The 21,842-nt window shown below is 47.1% G+C and overlaps 1 protein-coding gene across 4 annotated transcripts in view; it reads left to right on the top strand.

The window, feature by feature from the left end:
- RMDN3 (regulator of microtubule dynamics 3) overlaps positions 1-21,842 on the top strand; it is a 266,534-nt gene that overhangs the window by 20,595 nt on the left and 224,097 nt on the right. For all 4 annotated transcript variants that reach the window (XM_077464901.1, XM_077464902.1, XM_077464903.1 and 1 more), the window contains one exon: positions 17,257-17,400. In XM_077464901.1, coding sequence (XP_077321027.1) covers positions 17,257-17,400 — 144 coding nt within the window. The remainder of the gene's footprint in view (positions 1-17,256; positions 17,401-21,842) is intronic.

Here is a 21,842-nt window from a genome sequence, read left to right as displayed (position 1 = left end):
AGACCAGAAGTTCGTGGGCCACATGTGGCCCCCGCGTCACTGGTTGGGCACCTCTAGTTTAGGCCAATACGTATTTTTCTACATATTCTTGGTTAAAAAAAAATCGCAATAAGCGATTGATTAGTTTGCGCAGAAGTTATAGCGTTTACAAAATAGGGGATAATTTTATGGTATTTTTATTAAAATATACATATATTTTTTTAAATGGCAGCAAACAGCGATTTATTTATTTATTTTTTATTGTGACTGCGACATTATGGCGGACATTTTTGACACATTTTTGGCACCATTGTCATTTATACAGCAATCAGTGCTATACAAATGCACTGATTCCTGTGTAAATGACACTGGCAGTGAAGGGGTTAACCACTAGGTGGCAGTGTAGGGGTTATGCGTGTTCTAGGGGCGTGTTTCTAACTGTGGGGGGGGGAGCGTGGCTGTGTTTTACAGATCACTGATTTCTGCTTCGATCACAGGGAGCAGAGATCAGTGTCACTTGTTGCTAGGCAGAACGGGGAGATGCTGTTTACATCGGCATCTCCCTTTACTTCCTCTCTGTGAGGCGATTGTGGGTATCCTCGTGGCGATAGAGTCCGCAGGACCCGTGACCAAATGAATGGAGCTTCGCGTGAGCGCCCCCAACCGCCTCTTAAAGGGCAATGTACAGGTACGTAATTTTGCCTGTATGTGCCCTTCTGCCAACGTATATCGGTGTAAGGCTGTCGGGAAGCGGTTAAATAAGGAATGATGGATTAGACTGGTGACGTCATCAGGTGGCCCTGCCTCTTGTGACATCGGCCAGGAACATGGATCCGTGACGTCTAAAGGGGGCAGGGCCACCTGGTCACGTCACCAGCTGACTCTGCACCTTATCGGTTTTTAGCTTTCTAGTGTGCATGAAGTCCAAGAGTCCATTCACACGTGACTTACAAATCATGCAATTCCCACTGCAACTTTACCCTGCAACTGGATGCGACCTTGGATGAGTGCGACTTTGTTACGACTTTGGAATAAATGAAATAAAGTGCAAAAGGCCGTGAAAAAAAAAAACATTCCTAGTCTGACTAGTACTATAGACCATATATTATTTGTGCAATCAAATGAGAAACGAAAAAAACAAAAACAAACTTTTTCCAATCCACAATATCTTTTGGAAGTGTGAAACACCAACGCAGTGCCGTTCCCCACCCCTTGTGATACTGTGGAACCCACTAATATGTGAAGTCATATGCGCTTTTGCGCTTTGTAAGAAATGACTCAAATCGACCTTCATTCCATGAAGTTGACCATCAGATCGCAGGTATGTTCTCAATAGATGATTAAACCAAGGAAGGAAGCACAGACATCCAATAGTGCAGACCACTGAATTAATAGTTGTTAAAGACAAGTATTGCACATACCCGTAATTAGTGATGGCCGAACGGTTCGCCCGGCGGTCGTTTCGCGGCGAATTTCCGACTTTCGCCGTCCGCGGGTTCGAACGCCTTTTTCCGTCGTTCGCCCCGGCGGACTTACGTGTTTAATGTATACAAGAACTTTAACCTTTCGTGACACGTTTATCATGTGTTACAGGACAACCAATTGAGACATGACAGCTCATGGACACTTGGACATTCCCCCTAACCTATAAATACACCCGATCCGGTGGCCATTTTACATTCTTTCTTCTGTCACTGTAGGGAAAGGATCCTGTGTGGAGTAGGGACAGAGAAAACGCTAGCTATTTGGTACACAAAAGTTCTTTTCAGGACTGGTATAGGTGTTAGGTCAGCAGCCTGAGTTTCTTTTGTCAGTTTAGATAAAGGGACAGAGCGCTGTATGCTGCTATTTTAGGGACAGCTCAGCCAGATTAGTCTTTCTTCATCATCATCATCATCATCATCATTAGCTGTTACTATCAGGTCCACAAAAGAGCTGTTCCAGCTAATCGTTCCAGCCTACTCTTTTTTGCCAATTTGTATAGGGACAGGCAGGAAGCAGTGTGTCAGGCAGTGAGGATAATTTTAAAGACTTGCTGTTACTATTAGTTCCACAAAGGTTCTTTTCAGGACTGGTATCAGTGGTACGGTAATAGGCTTGTACACGTATAATATTCTTTCTTCCAAATATAGAAAGAATATTATACTTGACTGCTGCCCTTCTGCTGCAGTCTGCTAATCATTCACAACTCACTTGTTCCACAAAGCTCTTTATCAGGACTGGTAACTTGGTCTGTCTAGGGTGCTACGGTACATAGGCTTGGGTGCGGTACAGTCTGCTGTTCTGTAAGGACCGCTATCGGTCCACAATACATAGGGTTGCCGTGCACTACTGCTGACCGCTGCCCTATACTGCAGCAGTCCTTCATTGGTATAGGGACTGACGTACAGTCTGCTAATCACTAACACACAACCTGCTTGGTCCACAAAAGTTCTTATAAGGACTGGTAACTTGGTATAGGGTGCTACGGTACATAGGCCTGAGTGCGTTACAGTCTGCTGTTCTGTAAGGACCGCTATCGGTCCACAATACATAGGGTTGCCGTGCACTACTGCTGACCGCTGCCCTATACTGCAGCAGTCCTTCAGCGGTATAGGGACTGACGCACAGTCTGCTAAACACTAACACACAACCTGCTTGGTCCACAAAAGTTCTTATAAGGACTGGTAACTTGGTATAGGGTGCTACGGTACATAGGCCTGAGTGCAGTACAGTCTGCTGTTCTGTAAGGACCGCTATCGGTCCACAATACATAGGGTTGCCGTGCACTACTGCTGACCGCTGCCCTATACTGCAGCAGTCCTTCATTGGTATAGGGACTGACGTACAGTCTGCTAATCACTAACACACAACCTGCTTGTTCCACAAAAGTTCTTATAAGGACTGGTAACTTGGTATAGGGTGCTACGGTACATAGGCTTGAGTGCGGTACAGTCTGCTGTTCTGTAAGGACCGCTATCGGTCCACAATAGATAGGGTTGACGTGCACCACTGCTGACCGCTGCCCTATACTGCAGCAGTCCTTCAGCGGTATAGGGACTGACGTACAGTCTGCTAAACACTAATACACAACCTGCTTGGTCCACAAAAGTTCTTATAAGGACTGGTAACTTGGTATAGGGTGCTACGGTACATAGGCTTGAGTGCGGTACAGTCTGCTGTTCTGTAAGGACCGCTATCGGTCCACAATAGATAGGGTTGACGTGCACCACTGCTGACCGCTGCCCTATACTGCAGCAGTCCTTCAGCGGTATAGGGACTGACGTACAGTCTGCTAAACACTAATACACAACCTGCTTGGTCCACAAAAGTTCTTATAAGGACTGGTAACTTGGTATAGGGTGCTACGGTACATAGGCTTGAGTGCGGTACAGTCTGCTGTTCTGTAAGGACCGCTATAGGTCCACAATAGATAGGGTTGACGTGCACCACTGCTGACCGCTCACCTATACTGCAGCAGTCCTTCAGCGGTATAGGGACTAAGAGTTTTGTCACAGGGTCATTTAAAAAATGACATGCAGAGGAAGAGGCAGGCCCTTCCGCAGGGGTGGTAGGGGTAGGGCAGGAGCAACAGGCTTGAGCCAAAGTGGGAAGTTGCAGAAGGTGCGTTCAATTACTTTAAAGGATGCACCAGACTTGGTTGAGTGGCTCGCTCAGCCTTACTCTTCTGCACCCTCCTCATCCTCTCGATCTGCACCCTCTTCTTCACTCTCTGCTATGTGCACCCCCAAAGACACTACCACCAACAACACGACCACCACCACCACCACCACATACCTTCCGCTTGAGTCACTGGAATTATTTTCCGATCCATATCAAGAGGACATTTCTGATGCGCAGCCACTCTTGGTATTGGATCAGGAAGAGGAGGTAGCAACAAGCGCTACTCAGCAGTCTGACGCCAGTACCCAGATCAGCCCAAGGAGGAGGTTGGTCCCCGGTGTTGCTGCCTACTCTACTTATAGCGGTGGGGAAGGTGACGTTGATGATGACGTGTCTAGTGATGTCACGTGGGTGCCCACAAGAGAGGAAGAGGAGGGGAGTTCAGAGGGAGATATGGACCAGCAGATAGGGAGGAGAAGCAGCAATGACTTACATTGCACAGCAGGGACAAAGCAGACTGCAAATGTATCAGGAGCGAGTCATCGACCATGTACGGTCACATCTGGCGCTCCCAGGACACCGGCACATGGCTCCGCAGTGTGGGCTTTTTTTAACGTGTCCGCTGCTGACAATAGCGTTGCCATCTGCAATCTTTGCAGTCAACGCGTTAGTCGCGGTAAGCCCAATACTCACCTAGGGACGACCGCCTTAAGAAGGCACATGAGCAGCCATCACCGAGCCCAGTGGGAGCAACGGAACACACAAAGCCACACTGCAGGCTCTCACCGTCCAGCCTCGTCTTCTACTTCTCCTTCTCCTCTCTCCTCACAATTGTCCTCCACTCCACCTTCCATCACGCCAAGCTCACATTTTTCTGCAAAAAGGCAGGCTTCCGTGGGCCTAATGTTTGAGCGTAAAAAAATGATGACGCCGGATAACCCTCTTGCCCAACGGTTGGCGGCTGGCTTGTCAGAACTCATAGCCCGCCAACTACTGCCATATAAACTGGTGGACTCGGAGGCCTTTCGCAAATTTGTGGCCATTGGAACACCACAATGGAAGGTCCCAGGAAGGAAGTATTTCTCAGAGAAGGGCATCCCAGAGCTATATGGCCATGTTCAGCGGCAAGTGAATGTATCTCTGGCACACAGTGTCGGTGCCAAGATACATCTGACCACAGACACGTGGTCTAGCAAACACGGGCAGGGAAGGTATATCAGTTTTACTGCCCACTGGGTGAACCTTCTGACGGCCGTCAAGCATGTAACCCGTGGCACCCGTGTAGATTTGGTTTTACCGCCACGGATTGCATGCAGGCCTGACTCTTCTTCTCCTCCTCCTACTCCATCCTCCTCCCTCTCCTCCTCAGCTGCCTCCTCCTTTTCCGCTGCTAGCGTCTCTTCCACTGCACCGCCCAAGCTCCCCAGAACCTATTCCACATGCCAGGTGAGACGTTGCCATGCCGTGCTGCGTCTGTTGTGCCTGGAAGCAAAGAGCCACACTGGCCCGGCACTCCTTTCAGCTTTGCGTTCACAGGCAGATGAGTGGCTAACACCGCTCAATTTGACAGTTGGTAAAGTGGTGTGTGACAACGGTGCCAATCTGCTTAGCGCATTGAAACAGGGCAAAATCACGCACGTGCCGTGCATGGCACACGTCTTAAACTTGGTCGTGCAGCGATTCCTTGTCAAATACCCTGGGGTCCAGGACATCTTGCGGCAGGCAAGGAAAATCTCGGCCCATTTCAGAAGATCTTACACGGCCATGGCTCGCCTTGCTGACATTCAGCGGCGACACCATCTGCCGGTCAGACGTCTTATTTGCGATTGCCCGACGCGATGGAACTCAACCTTCTATATGCTTGATAGGCTGCTCCAGCAGAAACGTGCAGTTAACGTCTACCTGTATGAACTCTGCGAAAGAAACGGTTCTGGGGAGCTGGGTTTTTTTTCACCGCGCCAGTGGCTGCTCATGCGCGACACATGCAGACTTCTGCGGCCATTTGAGGAGATCACCAAACTGGTCAGTCGCAGCCATGGCGCCATCAGTGACATGGTACCTTATGCCTTCTTTCTGGAGCGTGCATTGCGTCGTGTCATTGATCAGGCTGTGGAGGAGCAGGAGCGGGAAGATGAGGAAGTCGCAATGCTGGATGAATTCCCAGGGGGGGCTACTCTATCTGAGACAAGTCAACAACAGGAGTCTGATGAGGAGTCAGAGGAGGATGGTGCCGGGGCGGATGAGCAGGAGCAAGAAGAGCATGCTTTAAACCTTTCTGGGATCCCTGTTGTGCGAGGATGGGGAGAGGAGAATGAAGAGGACGACATTATCCTGGATGATGAGCAGGAGCCAGGCCACCACACCGCTTCCACTTTAGTGCAAATGGGGGCCTTCATGCTCCAGTGTTTTAATAGGGACCCCCGTATAAAAAGCATGAGGGTCAAGGACCAGTACTGGGTGGCAACGTACTTAGACCCCCGGTACAAACACAAAATGGCGGAAATGTTACCGCCGTCGCAGAGGGCTGTCAGAATGCAGCACTTCCAGGCCTTGCTTCGAGAAATGCTGCATTCTGCTTTTGCGTGCGCTGGCAGAGGAGCAATTCCCACTCCCAGAGAAGGATTTGCGGGTACCAATCCAACAGCGCCTGCAAGAAGAGGCCGGTTTGAAGATGTGTTGGTGACTTCGGATATGAGGTCATTCTTTCAGCCGACCCATCGACAGGTGTCATCCGGATCCAGCATCAGGGAACGCCTAGACCGTCAGGTGTCCGACTACATTGGGTTAACGGCCGATGTGGACGCTCTGAGGAGTGATGAACCCCTAGACTACTGGGTGGGCAGGCTTGACCTCTGGCCAGAGCTTGCCCAATTTGCAATCGAACTGTTGGCTTGCCCCTCATCCAGTGTCCTGTCCGAAAGGACGTTCAGCGCAGCAGGGGGGATTGTGACCGATAAGCGTACTCGCCTAGCTCACCACAGTGTTAACTACCTCACATTTCTAAAAATGAATGAGGCATGGATCTCGGAGGAATTCAACACATGTGATCAGTAGACCATGTATATGTCTATAAACAATTTTTGGAATCAAGCACACAGACCTTCTTAATTCATTTGGCTCACTTCCCTGACCCAAAAAAGCACACCGTACTATATGCCCCTACCCTCCTCTTTGAAGAGGTTGAGCGGTGTCATATTTCTACTGGGGCTGCTTATTATGAGGGGTTCCCACCATCCCTGTGCTGTGCTGACTTCCTCCTGGGTGTTCTTATTATGAGGGGCTCCCACCATCCCTGTGCTGTGCTGACTTCCTCCTGGGGGTTCTTATTATGAGGGGATCACACCATCCCTGTGCTGTGCTGACTTCCTCCTGGGGCTGCTTACGGTGCTGCTGTCAGCGCTGTATGTCACGGAGCTGCTGTCAGCGCTGTATGTCACGGAGCTGCTGTCAGCGCTGTATGTCACGGAGCTGCTGTCAGCGCTGTATGTCACGGAGCTGCTGTCAGCGCTGTATGTCACGGAGCTGCTGTCAGCGCTGTATGTCACGGAGCTGCTGTCAGCGCTGTATGTCACGGAGCTGCTGTCAGCGCTGTATGTCACGGAGCTGCTGTCAGCGCTGTATGTCACGGAGCTGCTGTCAGCGCTGTATGTCACGGAGCTGCTGTCAGCGCTGTATGTCACGGTGCTGCTGTCAGCGCTGTATGTCACGGAGCTGCTGTCAGCGCTGTATGTCACGGAGCTGCTGTCAGCGCTGTATGTCACGGAGCTGCTGTCAGCGCTGTATGTCACGGAGCTGCTGTCAGCGCTGTATGTCACGGAGCTGCTGTCAGCGCTGTATGTCACGGTGCTGATGTCAGTGCTCTGTATTACGGTGCTGCTGTCAGTGCTCTGTATCTCCTGCACCCTCTTGTTTGCCTACCCTGGTCCCTGACCTTCCCTCTCCTCCATTGCCTTCATTAGCTCCATAGTCCTGAATTGTCAGAACAATTTCCCAAATAAAAAAAAAATGCTTGTAGTTATCGATCCCAAATTCACCTCATACATGTATTATGCTATTGTCCAGGTGGTGGGACTACGTGCTACCCCCTAATAATTACCCCGTGGCCGCAAATTCGACCTAAAGGTTTGCGAAATTCGCCTCCCATTGAAGTCAATGGAGCCCGCGGCGAACGGTCGTTTTCGCGAACGTTTGTGTCCGTTCGCGTTTCGCGTTCGCGAAACGTCCCGTCGGAAGTTCGTCCATCACTACCCGTAATCCACAGAAATGGATATGGTATAAATGCAGGCAAAACACAGCTCTCTAAGGTGGCATCCAGCCCGCCCAGTGTGATGATGCCGCTGCCCACCTAACGTGTAGTGCCCATTTGGCTTTTTCAAAGGAAGTACTAAAATCATGCAATTTTCATTGCGACTTTACCCTGCGACTTGATGCAACTTTGGATGTATACGACTTTGGCTTTGACCAATGTGATTGATTATTTTGTGCTTAGTTATTGGACATGTGCAGAATCGAAAAATGAGTTCTGTTTGTTTTCTAACCAATTCAAAATTTTTAGAACGATTTGAATTCACATCGGTTGGGAATTGACTGATTTAAATTCTGTTTGAAGAATAGCTGGTTGTTAAGGTGTGAGCTGGGAAGCAAGCCACCGTGTCCTTAAAGGGTGAGTTCACCTCTACAGAAAAATTTGTAAGGTGAACTCCCCATTCCCCACCCCCCGGTCCTGCTGAGCACAGGGATCACCCGAACTGACACACCGAGTCACCGCCTCACCGGTCCAGGGCTTAGAAATCCCCTTGGCTTAATCTCCAAAATGTACTTTGTCAGGAGGTATGTTTAGGAGCATTCAAATTGGACGGTGCCACCAATGTGACCAATCGGAACATGTCTAGCCCGTTCCGTTGAGAAAGCTGCTTTACCAGTCGGTCTCTGCAGCTATCTGATGTGTCAGAACGAACGATTGCCGGACTCCAGGTTTGCGGGACCCATTTGTGGTGATAGGGAATGGGGTCCAGTGTAAGTTCACCTTACAGATTTTCTGTACAGGTAAACTTGCACTTTAACAACTGATGACCCATTAGCCGTCAGTGGGTTTGCCCACTGACAGCTGAATGTAAAAAAAGAACAGCAGCAATGAAAAAAATTGAGCCCCCCAATCCTGCAAAAAAACTCCCAATAAACCGACTGGCTCATGCAGATATATGTCGGCAGAATGGCATGGCTGTAAGAAACCCCCTACAGGTTAGCCTTCCCCTTTAGGAGCCGCCAGAGGGGAACACCGGTGCGGTGGGGGATCCGATGCACGTGGCTGGAGGGTGCAATTGCGTGCACGAGAGCCAGCACGGGGATTTGTGCGTTGTTCCTAAGTAGGAACAACAATAGGTCTCCACCCCCAGACAGTCTTATCCCCATACAGAACACAGTACAGTACAGAACACATCTAGGCAACACACATTTAACCCCTTGATCGGCCCCTAGTGTTAACTCCTTCCCTACCAGTGACATTTACACGGTAATCCATGCATATTTATAGCACTGTCAATGGTCCCAAAAATGTGTCAAGTGTCTGATCTGTATGTCACAATGTCGCAGTGCCGCTAACAATCGCAGATCACCACTATTGCTAGTAAAAAATAAGTAAATAAAAAAAAATGGCATAAATTTAGCGATTTTTCAATTTTTTTTTTATCAAAAATATGCAAAATAAAAAAAAATATATATATATATATATATATATATATATATATATATATATATATATATATATATATATATATATATATCTCTATCAGGGAATTAGTAGACCAGACTGTGTGGACTGCACAGAGGAAACCAGAAACACATGTAAGTGAATAATAATGGTGTTTATTTACATAGGTGATAAGTAAGTGAATATAGCAGTACAAAACCAACCCAAACCCACAAACAAAAATGATATATGCAAATAAAGGGAAATACCGGAATCGTATCAAAAGCCAGGCCGAGGTCATACACAGGGGGGTTAGCAGATGGGTAAGTATGAAAGAAGTTATTCCTGCGCCTAATCAGGAAAGAATCTAGTATTCGTACTGCTGCACACACTGAAGTGGGGTACTTGGACCCCAGTTACAGAGTAAAAAGACAAAAAAGTAATGATGTGCAGTACTATAACAGGGGACCACGTGGGATATATTCACCATCACCACTACCACCACCGATTACATTGCTCTTTTATAGTGCACATATATCCAGACACCAGCACATTATGCGATTTTTTGATATATACGATTTTTGATATAATCGCCACCGGCTGTCGCACAAGCAGAATGGACACATTCCGATAAATGTTATTGTTCAATTTTTATATATAATTTTCTTTTTTTGTTTACATAGATTTTAGGTATTGTGCACAGCTTTTTGTTTACGCTAGAGGGATTTTGTTTATTCCCTCAACACCAACATTGCTTATGCGTTTATTTTGATTTTCTGTCACTCTTTGCACAATTGAATTACTGAGCTGCTTACTGTTGCATTGATATTGCTTTGATTATTTTATGGTAGAGGACACCTGCACGTATTTTGTTCTATAACTTTTTTGGCACTGGCACCTTATGCGATTTTTGTCAGTTACAACCAACCACTCTCTGCACAATTGATTTATCGAGTTGGTGACTGCTTCATGTATATTGTTTAATTTACTTTATGGTGTAGTAGATATTTTCACGGACCTATTTATCATCTGGCACTTGCACTTTATGCGATTTTTGTCAGCTTTAACAAATCGCATTGGGAATCACTAGTTTTAATTATTGTGACTTTTTTTTCTTTTTTATGCTTGTATATTCATTAGATTTTTATCCTGAATACTACCATGTTATAGTGGTGAGGGTCCCTTACCATCCCCTCATAAAACACGCATACCGTTTTTACATACCATCCTTTTACTTTATGCGGTAGTATATATATCACCTAATAATCTTAGTGCCTATAGAATTTATTAGCCTCCTAGGCTAAATCCCCTGTTATAGTACTGCGCATCACTACTTTTTTGTCTTTTTAGCAGATGGGTAAGGATGGGGAACCAACAGGACAGGGCGAGGAGGGATGGATGGATGGGCTGCAGAGCAGGGATCCAAGGGAAACAGAGGAAGGAAAGGTCCAGGATGGGGGTCAGATACAGGCTCAAGAGTTGCCTGCTCCCCACTGCCAGGATCCATCCACTGGTGGACGCCAGTACTGCGGGCCAATGAGGACACACCAGCAGGGAAAGTCTCTCCTGACAGTTACAAACTGGCAGGAGACGCCTGCTGGTGGACCTCAGCACTGCACGCCAAATGATGGATCTTACCAGTGGACGTGTGTGTGTGTGTATGTGTGTGTGTGTATATATATTTTTTTTTTTGGTTTTAAACTTGTCGCTCTTTGTTTTGCTTATAGCGCAAAAAATAAAAATCGCAGAGGTCATCAAATACCACCAAAAGAAAGCTCTATTTGTGGGGAAAAAGAGGACACTTTTTTTTTTTTTTTCATTTGTAATGTCAGTTAAAGCGACGCAGTGCCAAACTGTAAAAAGTTCTCTGGTCAGGAAGGGGGTAAAATCTTCCGGGGATGAAGTGGTTAATTGGTTTGCGCATAAGTTTTATAGCGTCTACAAACTATGGGATGTATACTGAAACATTATTTAATTTTCATTCTGGTAATGGTGGCCATCAGCGAGGACTGTAACATTGCAGTGGACATTCTGACACTTTGTGGAAACCAGTGACATTAATACAGTGATCAGTGCTAAAAATATGCACCGTCACTGTACCAATAACATGGGCTGGTAAGGAATTAAACATCTAGGGTGATCAAAGGGTTAAATATGTGCCTAGCCAGTGTTTTTGTGTAATTTGTGTGGTGCTTTTACTAAGAGATGTGAAGGATTTTATTTGCAGGGAAAGAAAATCCAATACTCCCAAATGGATGGACTGAAACATAATGTCCCAGAGGTGTTCTATTGGCAAGTGTGGGGGTCATTCAATGGTGTAAATTTCTTCTTTCTCCATGAACTGGCTGAATACTCTCGCCACATGAGGTCGAGCATTGTCGTGCATCAGGAGGAACCCAGGACACACTGCACCAGTGTAGGTTCTGACAATGGGTCCAAGGATTTCATCCCAATAACTAATGGCAGACGGGTGCAATTGTCTAGCCTGTAGAGGTCTGTGCGTCCCTCCATGGATATGCCTCCTCAGACCACCACTGACCCACCACCAAACTGGTCATGCTGAACAATGTCACAGGCAGCATAACGCTCTCCGTGGCTTCTCCAGACCCCTTTGCTTCTGTCACATGTGCTCAGGGTGAACTTTCTTCTCTCATCTGGTCAAGGGCAAATGCCAGTCGAGTTCCACGGTGCCAGGCAGTGAGCACAGGGCCCACTAGAGAACGTCTGGCCGGGGGGTGTGGCTAGATGGAGGAGGGTGTGAGTCAGTGAGTGCAGAACACAGTAGTCTCACCTCCACACCTGTGCATGATTATGCCTGACCAGGGAATATGCCGTGTGAGAGACGCTGTTACCTTGGGCTGCAGTAGGAGATGAGCGTTTGTCAGCTGCTTGCTCTCTATTCTGCCTGGCTCTGCCCTCTTCTATCGCTTTTCTCCCCCTGTTTGGAGCTTCGTTGAAGGCTGTGAGCTGCACGCTGCTTTCCGCTGACCCCTCGGATTTGGTTGATAGCCGAACGGAGAGGAGGGGGGACGGCTTCTGAGATCGGATGTAGTCGGAGAAGCCGAAGGATCTCACAAGCGCCATGAGATCTTCTGAAGCCGCCGAATACCTTAGAGGGGAGCCCCGTGGCCGAACGGAATACCGCGAGACCTTGGAGGCAGTCGATCAACGTGCAAACAAATTGATAAGCCGGATTGCTTGAGGAGCCAGCGCCGCGTACCCTCGGAACCCCAGAGGTCCTGACCCACTTGAGAAGTACCTGAGTGAGTAGAGGGGGCCCCTCCATCACTCCATCAGCCTGACGGTAAAGGGGAGAAGGGGATGAGGGCGGAGGAGGAAGGGAGGAAGAAGAGAAAGGGAAAAGAAAGACAGTAATAAAAACAAGACTGCAAGATACAAGGAGCCCTCCCCCCGATAGTAAAGTATAGGTGCATATTGTGCAGACTGAGAACTTTGCTGGGATAAGCCATATGACAGTGCCACAAGGCTGAAGTCAAGCGCGGAAGGAGTAGGTGCAAGCGGTGGAAGGCAGGGGGCGGCTGTCTGTGTAATTGGTTTCCCCTTTCCTTTGCCTCTCCCCTGCTTTCTTTCCCCTCTGTTGGAGGGGCTGGCCTCTATTCCCTATTGCCAGTAGTAACATTGAAATCCCTTTCCAGTTGGGGTATTGTCCTCCCTGTAAAGTAATAAGATCACAACTTATACTAATTTTCAATATATTATGCTCAGTAAAAGGGCTACTGAGGACATGCCATATCACGAGGGAAGTCAAAAAACCCATTCAGCAAAAGAAAAAGAAAAGGCGAATCAGGTGTCAGTGGCAGCAGCGGCAAAACTTGAATGTTATGCTCATGTGACTTCACCAACGAGGGGGGGGGGGGCACCAACTGCTGTCTCAGACCACTCGCTTGTGACCATCGCCATAAGAACAGGGGGCGATGCCTGCCCGGGGGAATGGAAGATCAACCCTTGTTGGCTTATATTGATTGAGGATTCCAACCTACTGATAGCTAGGATAAGGGAATTTCTTCAAATTAATAGGGGCTCAGCGACACACAGAATGCTATTGGACTCCCTGAAGTCCTACTTGAGAGGCCTGTTAATCCATCAGGTGGCAATAACTAAGGAAGTCGAGGGAGCAGGAAAGCATAATAAGAGAAAGGGCTGCTCAAGCAAAGAGACTGTATATAGAAGATCCGACCCCTGAGTGACAGAAGGAATGGTTGAACAGACAACAAGCCTATAAAATGATACTCATAAAAAGGGCGGAGAATAAGCGCATATTTCAATGCCAGTATTATTTTGGTGAGGGGGAGAGAGTTGGTCGAACCCTCTCCCTCTTGATTGAGACCAACAAATCCCCTGATATAATCCAGGCGATTAAAAAAACAAACTGGGATCTCACCACTATCCCAACAGACAATAGAGGAACTGGGTAAGTATTACGAAGTCTTATATAGGTCCACTAAAGGGGGGGGGCAGCAACGGTTAACTTCCTAGATTAATTGACAGTTCCATCTCTGTTGGACCAGGAAAAAATAGACCTTGAGGCGCCAGTCACGTTAGAAGAGCTAAAAAGTGCAGTAGCAAGAATGCCCAATCAAGTCTCCAGGTCCGGATGGGCTGCCAATAGAAATCTATAAGCGGTATGGTGAAGTGTTATTGCCAGAGCTTTTAGAAACGTTGAAATGGGCATTGGAGGTGGGTAAACTTCCCACCTCGATGTTGGAAGCTAATATCACTTTAATACCTAAGGAGGGGAAAGATCAGTGCGAGGCTTCCTCGTATCGGCCAATTTCCCTGTTATGTTCTGATGTCAATATCTTAGCCAAAGTTTTGGCGACCCGTCTTAATAAATATATTCATAAATTAATACATCCAGACCAGTCAGGCTTTATTCCCAGTAGGACAACAAGTACTAACATTAGAAGAGTCTTCTTAAATGGTCAAATTCCATCCGATAATGAAAGCCCCAAGGCCATTTTGGCCTTGGACGCTACCAAAGCCTTTGATAGCTTGGAATGGAATTATGTATGGGGAGTGTTAGAGCGTTTTGGCTTTGGGCACTTATTCATTAGATGGGTAAAGCTACTTTATAAGGAGCCCAGGGCAAAAATTAAAATGGGCACCGTATTCTCCCAGGCATTTCAGTTAGAGAGAGGGACGAGGCAGTGATGCCCCCTTTCCCCCATCTTGTTTGTTTTGGCAATGGAATCCCTGGTGGTCCTGACGAGGGAGCCTCCGAATATCCAGGGGTTCCGACGCAATTCAGTGGAAGATAAGATTGCTTTATTTGCCGACGACATTTTGTTTTTTATAGGGAATATAAATTCCACATTAAATACGGTGATACAAATGGTGGGGGAGTTTGGACAACACTCTGGGTTAACGATCAATTGGAACAAGTCAGCCCTATTACCACTGATTAAACCAGGGGATCAAACTCTACCCACGATCCCTTCTTTGGAAGTGGTACCTAAGCTGAAATACCTAGGTGTTTGGATCTCTTGGGATGTGAATCATTATGTCAGTGACAACTTAGTGCCACTGTTAGCGAAACTAAAACAAAAAGTGGACATTTGGTGCCGTCTCCCTCTCTCCGTGGCGGGACGCTGCAATTTAGTTAAGATGATCTGGCTCCTACAAGTGCTATATATTCTCCATAATTCCCCAATTTGGATTAACCAACAATGGTTCAAGAGAATTGAATCCTTATTTCGGGACTTAATTTGGAAGAAAGGCCAAGCAAGGATTGGCTTGCAAACATTGCAGCTTCCCGCCAGGAGGGGAGGAGTGGCTATTCCTCACCCGAGATTATATTTTATATCAGCTCAACTCCAGCATATGGTAGGGGGTAGGATCCTGGGGAGCGAGTCCTCCAACAATAGAATGGCGATTGAAGGAGCACCCCATAACCTACTAGTTGAGGTATTGGAGGCTAACTCTTTCGCCCATAGGTGTCCCACTATTGACTTAATGAGCAAAGTGTTGCAGGTAACAAATTCGCTGATGGGATATATCAGTGCGACCGAGTATACCCCGCTGTGGTACAATAAGAACTTAGATGAAATAGCAAACAAAGTCCTAGAGAATGGGAAATCCAGGGAATTAGAAGGTTGACCCAATTATACGATGACAATCTTTTGAAGCCCTCAGACAAGAATTTAACATCTCAAGCAGGGCTTTATTTAAATACTTACAGATTAGGCATGGAATCAAGGCTCAATTCAAGTCTTTAACTATTGAAAGGGCGAAAACCCCCTCTACTTCAGGAAATAGTCGAACGTAGGTCAGGGAAAGGCTTGATCTCTAAAATATATGCCAGGTTGGGAGATAATAATCTAAGCGGAAAAGGACCCGATAATAATAGAATAAGATGGACCAGAGACTTAAGGGCAATAACCCAGGAACAATGGGGGAAGAGTCTAGCACAAGGGAGCCTGGTCTCAATATCCCCCTCACAAAGAGTGTCCCATTTATATTTTATGTTTAGAGTTTATTACACTCCCCAAAGAATGTGTAAATTTGGAGTGATACCTAAAGATGAATGCCCTAGGTGTGGAGCACCAGGGGATTTGCTACATATAGTATGGAAATGCCCAAAACTGTTCAGATACTGGGTTGAAATAGTTGAGAAGATAAATAGAACCTTTGGTACTATATGCCAGAGGCAAAGCTTTGTCTTCTGTGAAGTTTCGAGGTGGGCAGGATTCAAACCCCAATAAAAGTAGCAGTGTTAAGATGTTTATACCAGGCTAGGTGATTAATAGCGTTGAACTGGCAGTCTAATCCATTCTACCGAGGAGGTGGGTATTTTAAAGTCATTAGCTCTATGATCTGGTGTGAGGGTGTGGTATATTAAGCAAAATAACTTAAAGAAATTTGAGGGCCTATGGAGCCATTGGCTGAATGAGATGGGCTGTTCGTTGTGGGGGATGTCGGAGGGGTAGCTTGTGCTACTGCCCCATTAACTCCTGGTACGTTGACGGGGGAGGGGCGGAGGGAGAGGAAGGAACCTCTCCCCCCTTCTAGGAACTAGTGGACTGCATATTTGGGTATATCAGATGGACGAGTTGAGGACTCCCGCCCCCCCTAGCTTCGCCAGCGCTCTGTTCCATCTCTCCCATCCAGTGGAGTAGAAACTCAACTGGGAAAAATTGGTACTCGTGGTGTACATTCGGGGGGAGGGGAGGAAGTTGAGGCCAAGTCAAGGGTATGACCACAAAAAGGGTTTATGCCTTTTTATATTATTGTGGATAAATGTGTGTGATGGCTATTACTTAATTCCAAGAGAATTATTGTATACATGTATTTGGTAAACCAATAAAAATGGATTGGAAAAATAAAATAAAAAAAGAGATTGTCTGGCCCTCAGGCCACCCTCCATGGAATGTAAACCTCTCTTGAGAAATAAGGGATGACTGGTATAAGACCCCAATTCTCTCTTCTTCCTTTAAAAGCAAAAGATAAAAAAACTAAAATAATCTTTTAGTTTACTTCTGCCCTAGACCAGAAATGACATCACGACGCCGCTCCAGTCCTCCCAAGATCATAGTGGCAATCAGACATTAGGGCAGCTGCGCGAACAGTTGGATTGTTTCCCAGGCTTGCTGGTGAAAGCGGTAAGCCTGGGAAACACTGAAAGCAATCCAGCAGCTAATTAGCCACTCAAACGCTTTTATGAGAAAGCCAATCGCTGGCTGAGAAAGCCATAACCCTGGTAAACCACTTTCAAGCTACAACATATATGTACATATTTCAGTCAACAAGTGATTAAACAAGACATAGTGTTAAATGTAACTATAAAGATTATCACTTTTTAAGCTAATGTATGAAGATTGTTCTAAAATGTATTTTTATTTTGCTTTCTGTTTTGTTCTACTGATTAAGCATGTGACCACTGATTTAACATAATGAAATAACGTGTAAATAATTGGCAGAAGAAGAAATGCACGACAATGAAATTCAACTTTGTATTTCTTCTGCAGGTCACACCTGGAAGAGAACCAGAAGACCATTCGGCGACGGAGAGTCTTACTTCATAGAGAGAGGACAGATTCTACTGGTTCCAGTTCTATTTATTTTACTACTAGTTCTGGGGCTACACATACAGATGTGGAAAGTGAAGGAGGGTAAGTGCCAACAAAATGCCATGTTATTAGTTATGGGAAGTTCTTCATTTGTTGGGCATAGTGTATGTACAAATTGTCCACCCACTGGGGAGATTTACCCCTCTATCTAGCCTGGGGACCATTGTCACTGTGACAGAAAGCGAGGGGGAATCCACTTGCTTCATTTAAAGCAAGCAAGTGAAAATCACAAATTGTGAATGAGGTGAATGTAATACCACTTAATAACACCACTATTACAGTAAACTTTCATTAGGACCTTTTCCAGCATGACAGAGTCGCTTTAATTAGTTGTAATGGACAATTAAAGCAATCATCTGTCCATTTATGTTCACATAAAGTATAATTCCAGAGTGGGGAAGTTTTAGGGTTTTAGTCATAGTTTTGTTGCTGTCTGTGTTCCCAATGGGGAGATTTCTTTCCACTTGGTGGTGCAGCAAGAAGTAAGAAAATTTTGACAGAACAGAGGCAGCAACACAAACTTGACGGTGGTTCTAACCCTTGCAAACACTACTTGCTTGTACTTCAGTGCTTTATTGCTCAGTGTCTCTTTGTTGTTTCTCTGTGCCTCTGTTCTGAGTGGGTCTAATGGGAGTGGTTTCATAATTATTATAATCATTTGCATGACATGATTAAAAAATGCCACAGGTGGTAAGAGTACCCTACTCCCACAGGCCAGGAAGGCTAAGGAGCCACGCTGTAGGCAAGGGTCCTCCTTTTTCTGCTCACAAATGGCTTTTTCGTCCGCCCGGAGCTTCGGCTAAATGTCCCCAGCTCGGAGGACCACAGAAGGACAGAAATGTCCCTGGAACCGCAAGCCTGCGAACAAATGTGCTACCGCATGAAGGTTTCCCTTTACCCATGTCTCAGGTGGGGGGTCGCCTTTGGGAGTTTGCAGCCCTGTGGTCCTCTCGACTATCCGACCAATGGGTCTGCAATCTGATTTCCTCAGGCTACAAGATGGAGTTCCTCTCTTGGCCGCCAAACAGATTCTTCCCCTCCAGCATACCCATATCCCCAGCTCGCCGGGAGGCCCTCTTGGGGGCAGTAAGGGACCTGCTGAGCCACGGGGTGGTTGTACGGGTTCCAGAATCGGGACGTTTCCAGGGATTCTACTCAAATCTGTTTGTAGTTCCCAAGAAGGAAGGGATACGTCCAATCTTGGACCTAAAAGCTCAATATCTTTGTGAAAGTGCAGAGATTCAGAATGGAATCAGTTCGCTCAGTAGTCACTGTACTCCATCAAGGGGACTCCCTGGCGTCCTTAGACATCCAGGATGCCTACCTGCATATACCCATATGTCTTCGGCATCAAAAGTTCGGGGAAGCCCACTACCAGTTTGTGGCTCTTCCTTTTGGTCTGGCATCAGCCCCCAGAGTCTTTACCAAGGTATTGGCTCCAGTTTTGGCGTTGCTGCGGCAACGTGGGATCGCGATCGTGGGATACCTAGATGATCTCCTCCTGAGAGCATCTTCCGTCTCAGAGTTAGAGAAGGATGTGGCGATCACCATGCAGACCCTGCAAGAATTTGGGTGGCTGTTGAATCTAATGAAGTCGGTGATTGTACCGACCCAGCGTCTGGAGTACCTGGGCTTGCTGCTGGACTCCAGGGAAGAGAGAGTTTTTCTCCCTTCAGACAAACTGCAGACTCTCAGATCTGTGGTAAAACTGCTGATGAACCGCAAGTGGTCATCGCTCAGTTTCTGCGAGTCCTGGGACTCATGATAGCCTCCTTCGAGGCAGTACCATATGCCTAGTTCCACACCAGAGTCCTGCAGAAGGAGATTTTGATGAAATGGGACAAATCTCAGTTGTCCCTGGATCGACAGATCCAGGTGAGCCAGTCAGTCAGCGATTCCCTGAACTTGTGGCTGAGGTCCCCAGTGATTCAGTCCGGAAGTCGTTCCTACCTCATGAAGTGGACAGTGATCACAGCGGACGCCAGCCAGGCTGGGGTGGAGTCATGGGGGGGTTCAGTCAGCTCAGGGCCTCTGTCCGGCGGAAGAATCCAAGTTGCCTATCAATCTGCTCGAGCTAAGAGCGATCAGGCTGTGCCTCACCACATGGTCGATGAGACTACAGGGGCATTCGGTCAGGATCCAGTCAGACAACGCCACGGCTGTGGCATACGTCAATCACCAAGGAGAAACAAGAAGCTCAGCCGCCGCATGGGAGGTCGCTCACATACTTCAGTGGACAGAGTGACACGTACTGGCCCTGACGGCCATTTACATCCCGGGAGTAGAGAACTGGCAGGCGGACTATCTGAGTCGCCAGATGCTGGACCCAGGAGAATGTGCGTTGCATCTGGAGGTATTCAGGCTACTGTGCCTGAGGTGGGGCACACCAGACGTGGATCTTCTGGCTTCCCGTCTCAATCGGAAGGTGCAGAGATTCGTGTCCAGGACAAGAGATCCATGGGCAGACGTGTCAGATACGCTGGTGGCTTCGTAGAAGGTACCAGCTGATCTACGCCTTTCCTCCACGGAACTCCACTGAAACTGAAGCTCCGCAGAATGGAAGTCGAGGGGATCACAGTGATTCTGGTCACTCCAGATTGGCCTCAGCGATCTTGGTACGCAGACCTAGTACACTTGGTGGCAGACACCCCATGGCGACTGCCGTTACGAGAAGACCTTCTGTCTCGGGGGTCCGATGCTTTACCATCGCTGGCTTTAATGGCATGGCTATTGAGAGCCAGATGTTGATGAACTGGGGTCTGTAGGACTCGGTTATCCCAACTATGTTGAGAGCATGGAAATCTTCCTCTAGGAAAATATATCATCGTACCTGGAAGGCTTACATTTCCATGTATGAGGAGAAAGGATGGCATCCGCGCTCCTTTTCTATATCCTGGATCCTGCTGTTTCTTTCTCAAGGAGTAGACCAGAAATTGGCATTAAGCACCATTTAAAGGGCAAATATCATCCTTGGCTGTCTTCTTTCAGCCCCTGGCATCTCACTCCTTAGTGAGTACCTTTTTGTTCAGGGGTTGTGACATGTAGTCCCTTCGGTGCATCCATTGTTACCCCCGCTTCAAAAAAACGCTGTTTGAAAATATCAGGGAGATTCCCCTGTTGACTCTTTCTCAGAAAGTGGTCTTTCTAGTGGCTATCACATCGGCCAGGAGGGTTTCGGAACTGGCGGCCTTGTCCTGCAAGTTGCCTTATCTGTTATCCACAAGGATAAGGTGGTGTTGCGTCCACAACCGTCTTTTCTGCCGAAAGTGGTCTTGGTTTTTCATATCAGTGAGGACATTGTGTTACCATCTCTGTGTCCTAAGCCGAAAAACACCCTAAGGAAGTGGACGTGGTTCGGGCGCTAAAGGTGTATTTGTCTGCCACTGCTCCCTTTCGGAAGTCAGACTCACTGTTTGTTTTCAGTGGCTAGTCCAAAGAAAGGCATGGTGGTCTCGTCGGCCACCATTTTCAACTGGATCAGACAGATTGTAGTGCAAGCCTAAGCCTTGAAGGGACAGGTGCATCCCTTTCCAGTCACGGCCCACTCCACAAGGGCAATCTGAATGTCTTGGGCCTTCCGACACCAATCGCCTGTCGCCCAGGTGTGTAAAGCGGCAACCTGGTCATCTGTACACACGTTTACCAAGTTCTACAAGGTAGACGTCAGTGCATCGGCTGATGCCTGTTTTGGCCACCAAGTTTTGCAGGCAGCCGTATAGTTGTAATTGAATATGCAATATATTTTCTTTCTTCCTGGTTTTTCGATAAAAACACAGTACCGTTAAGTTAATGCGCTGTTGCATTACATTCCGCAGTTTTGTTGTGGGTAGTCACTCCTGTTGAGGGTACCCCGTTTTTGTGGTGGGTTTTCTCCACGCACTGTTGTTTTTTGTGGGTAAAGTTTCACTGGTTCCCACTTGCCATGGTGGATGAAGTTTTCTGCTGTTTTTCCCACCCCTCGTTTGGCACTGCTTGGGGACGTCCCAATGGCTAAGAGAGGAGCTGTGCCAGTCGGTGAATATAAGAGAAAATAGGATTTTTTTGTACTCACCATAAAATCCTTTTCTCTGTAATTCACCGGCCGACACAGCACTCGCCTCTCCTTTTTCTCTTTACATTATACTGCTTGTTGACGTACTGATGACTGCATGGCAGGCTGGAGGGTTGTTGCCCAAGGGACCGTCCCCTGGGCGGAACTGAAAAGTTCTGAGTGTTACATAACAAGTAATGCCTAGTATTCTCCTAGTGGTGGGCATAACATCCCAATGGCTAAGAGAGGAGCTGTGTCGGTCGGTGAATTACAGAAAAAAGTAATTTACAGTGAGTACAAAAAATCCTATTTTATATTTATTTTTTATTTTGTTATAAAAACAGGTAATTTTTGTCCGTAATTGATGTATGCTGATGAGGCGGCATTGATGGGCACCGATGGGTGGCAGTGATAGACAGCACTTCTAGGTGGCGCTAATTGGCACCACTGGTGG

Source organism: Lithobates pipiens, unplaced genomic scaffold, assembly GCF_037356315.1.
Source record: "Lithobates pipiens isolate NorthernLeopardFrog02 unplaced genomic scaffold, aLitPip1_a1.2 Scaffold_30, whole genome shotgun sequence".
Lineage (NCBI taxonomy): Eukaryota > Metazoa > Chordata > Amphibia > Anura > Ranidae > Lithobates > Lithobates pipiens.
Note: the sequence above shows the minus strand (reverse complement) of the source record. Positions and strands in the feature narration are given on the sequence as shown.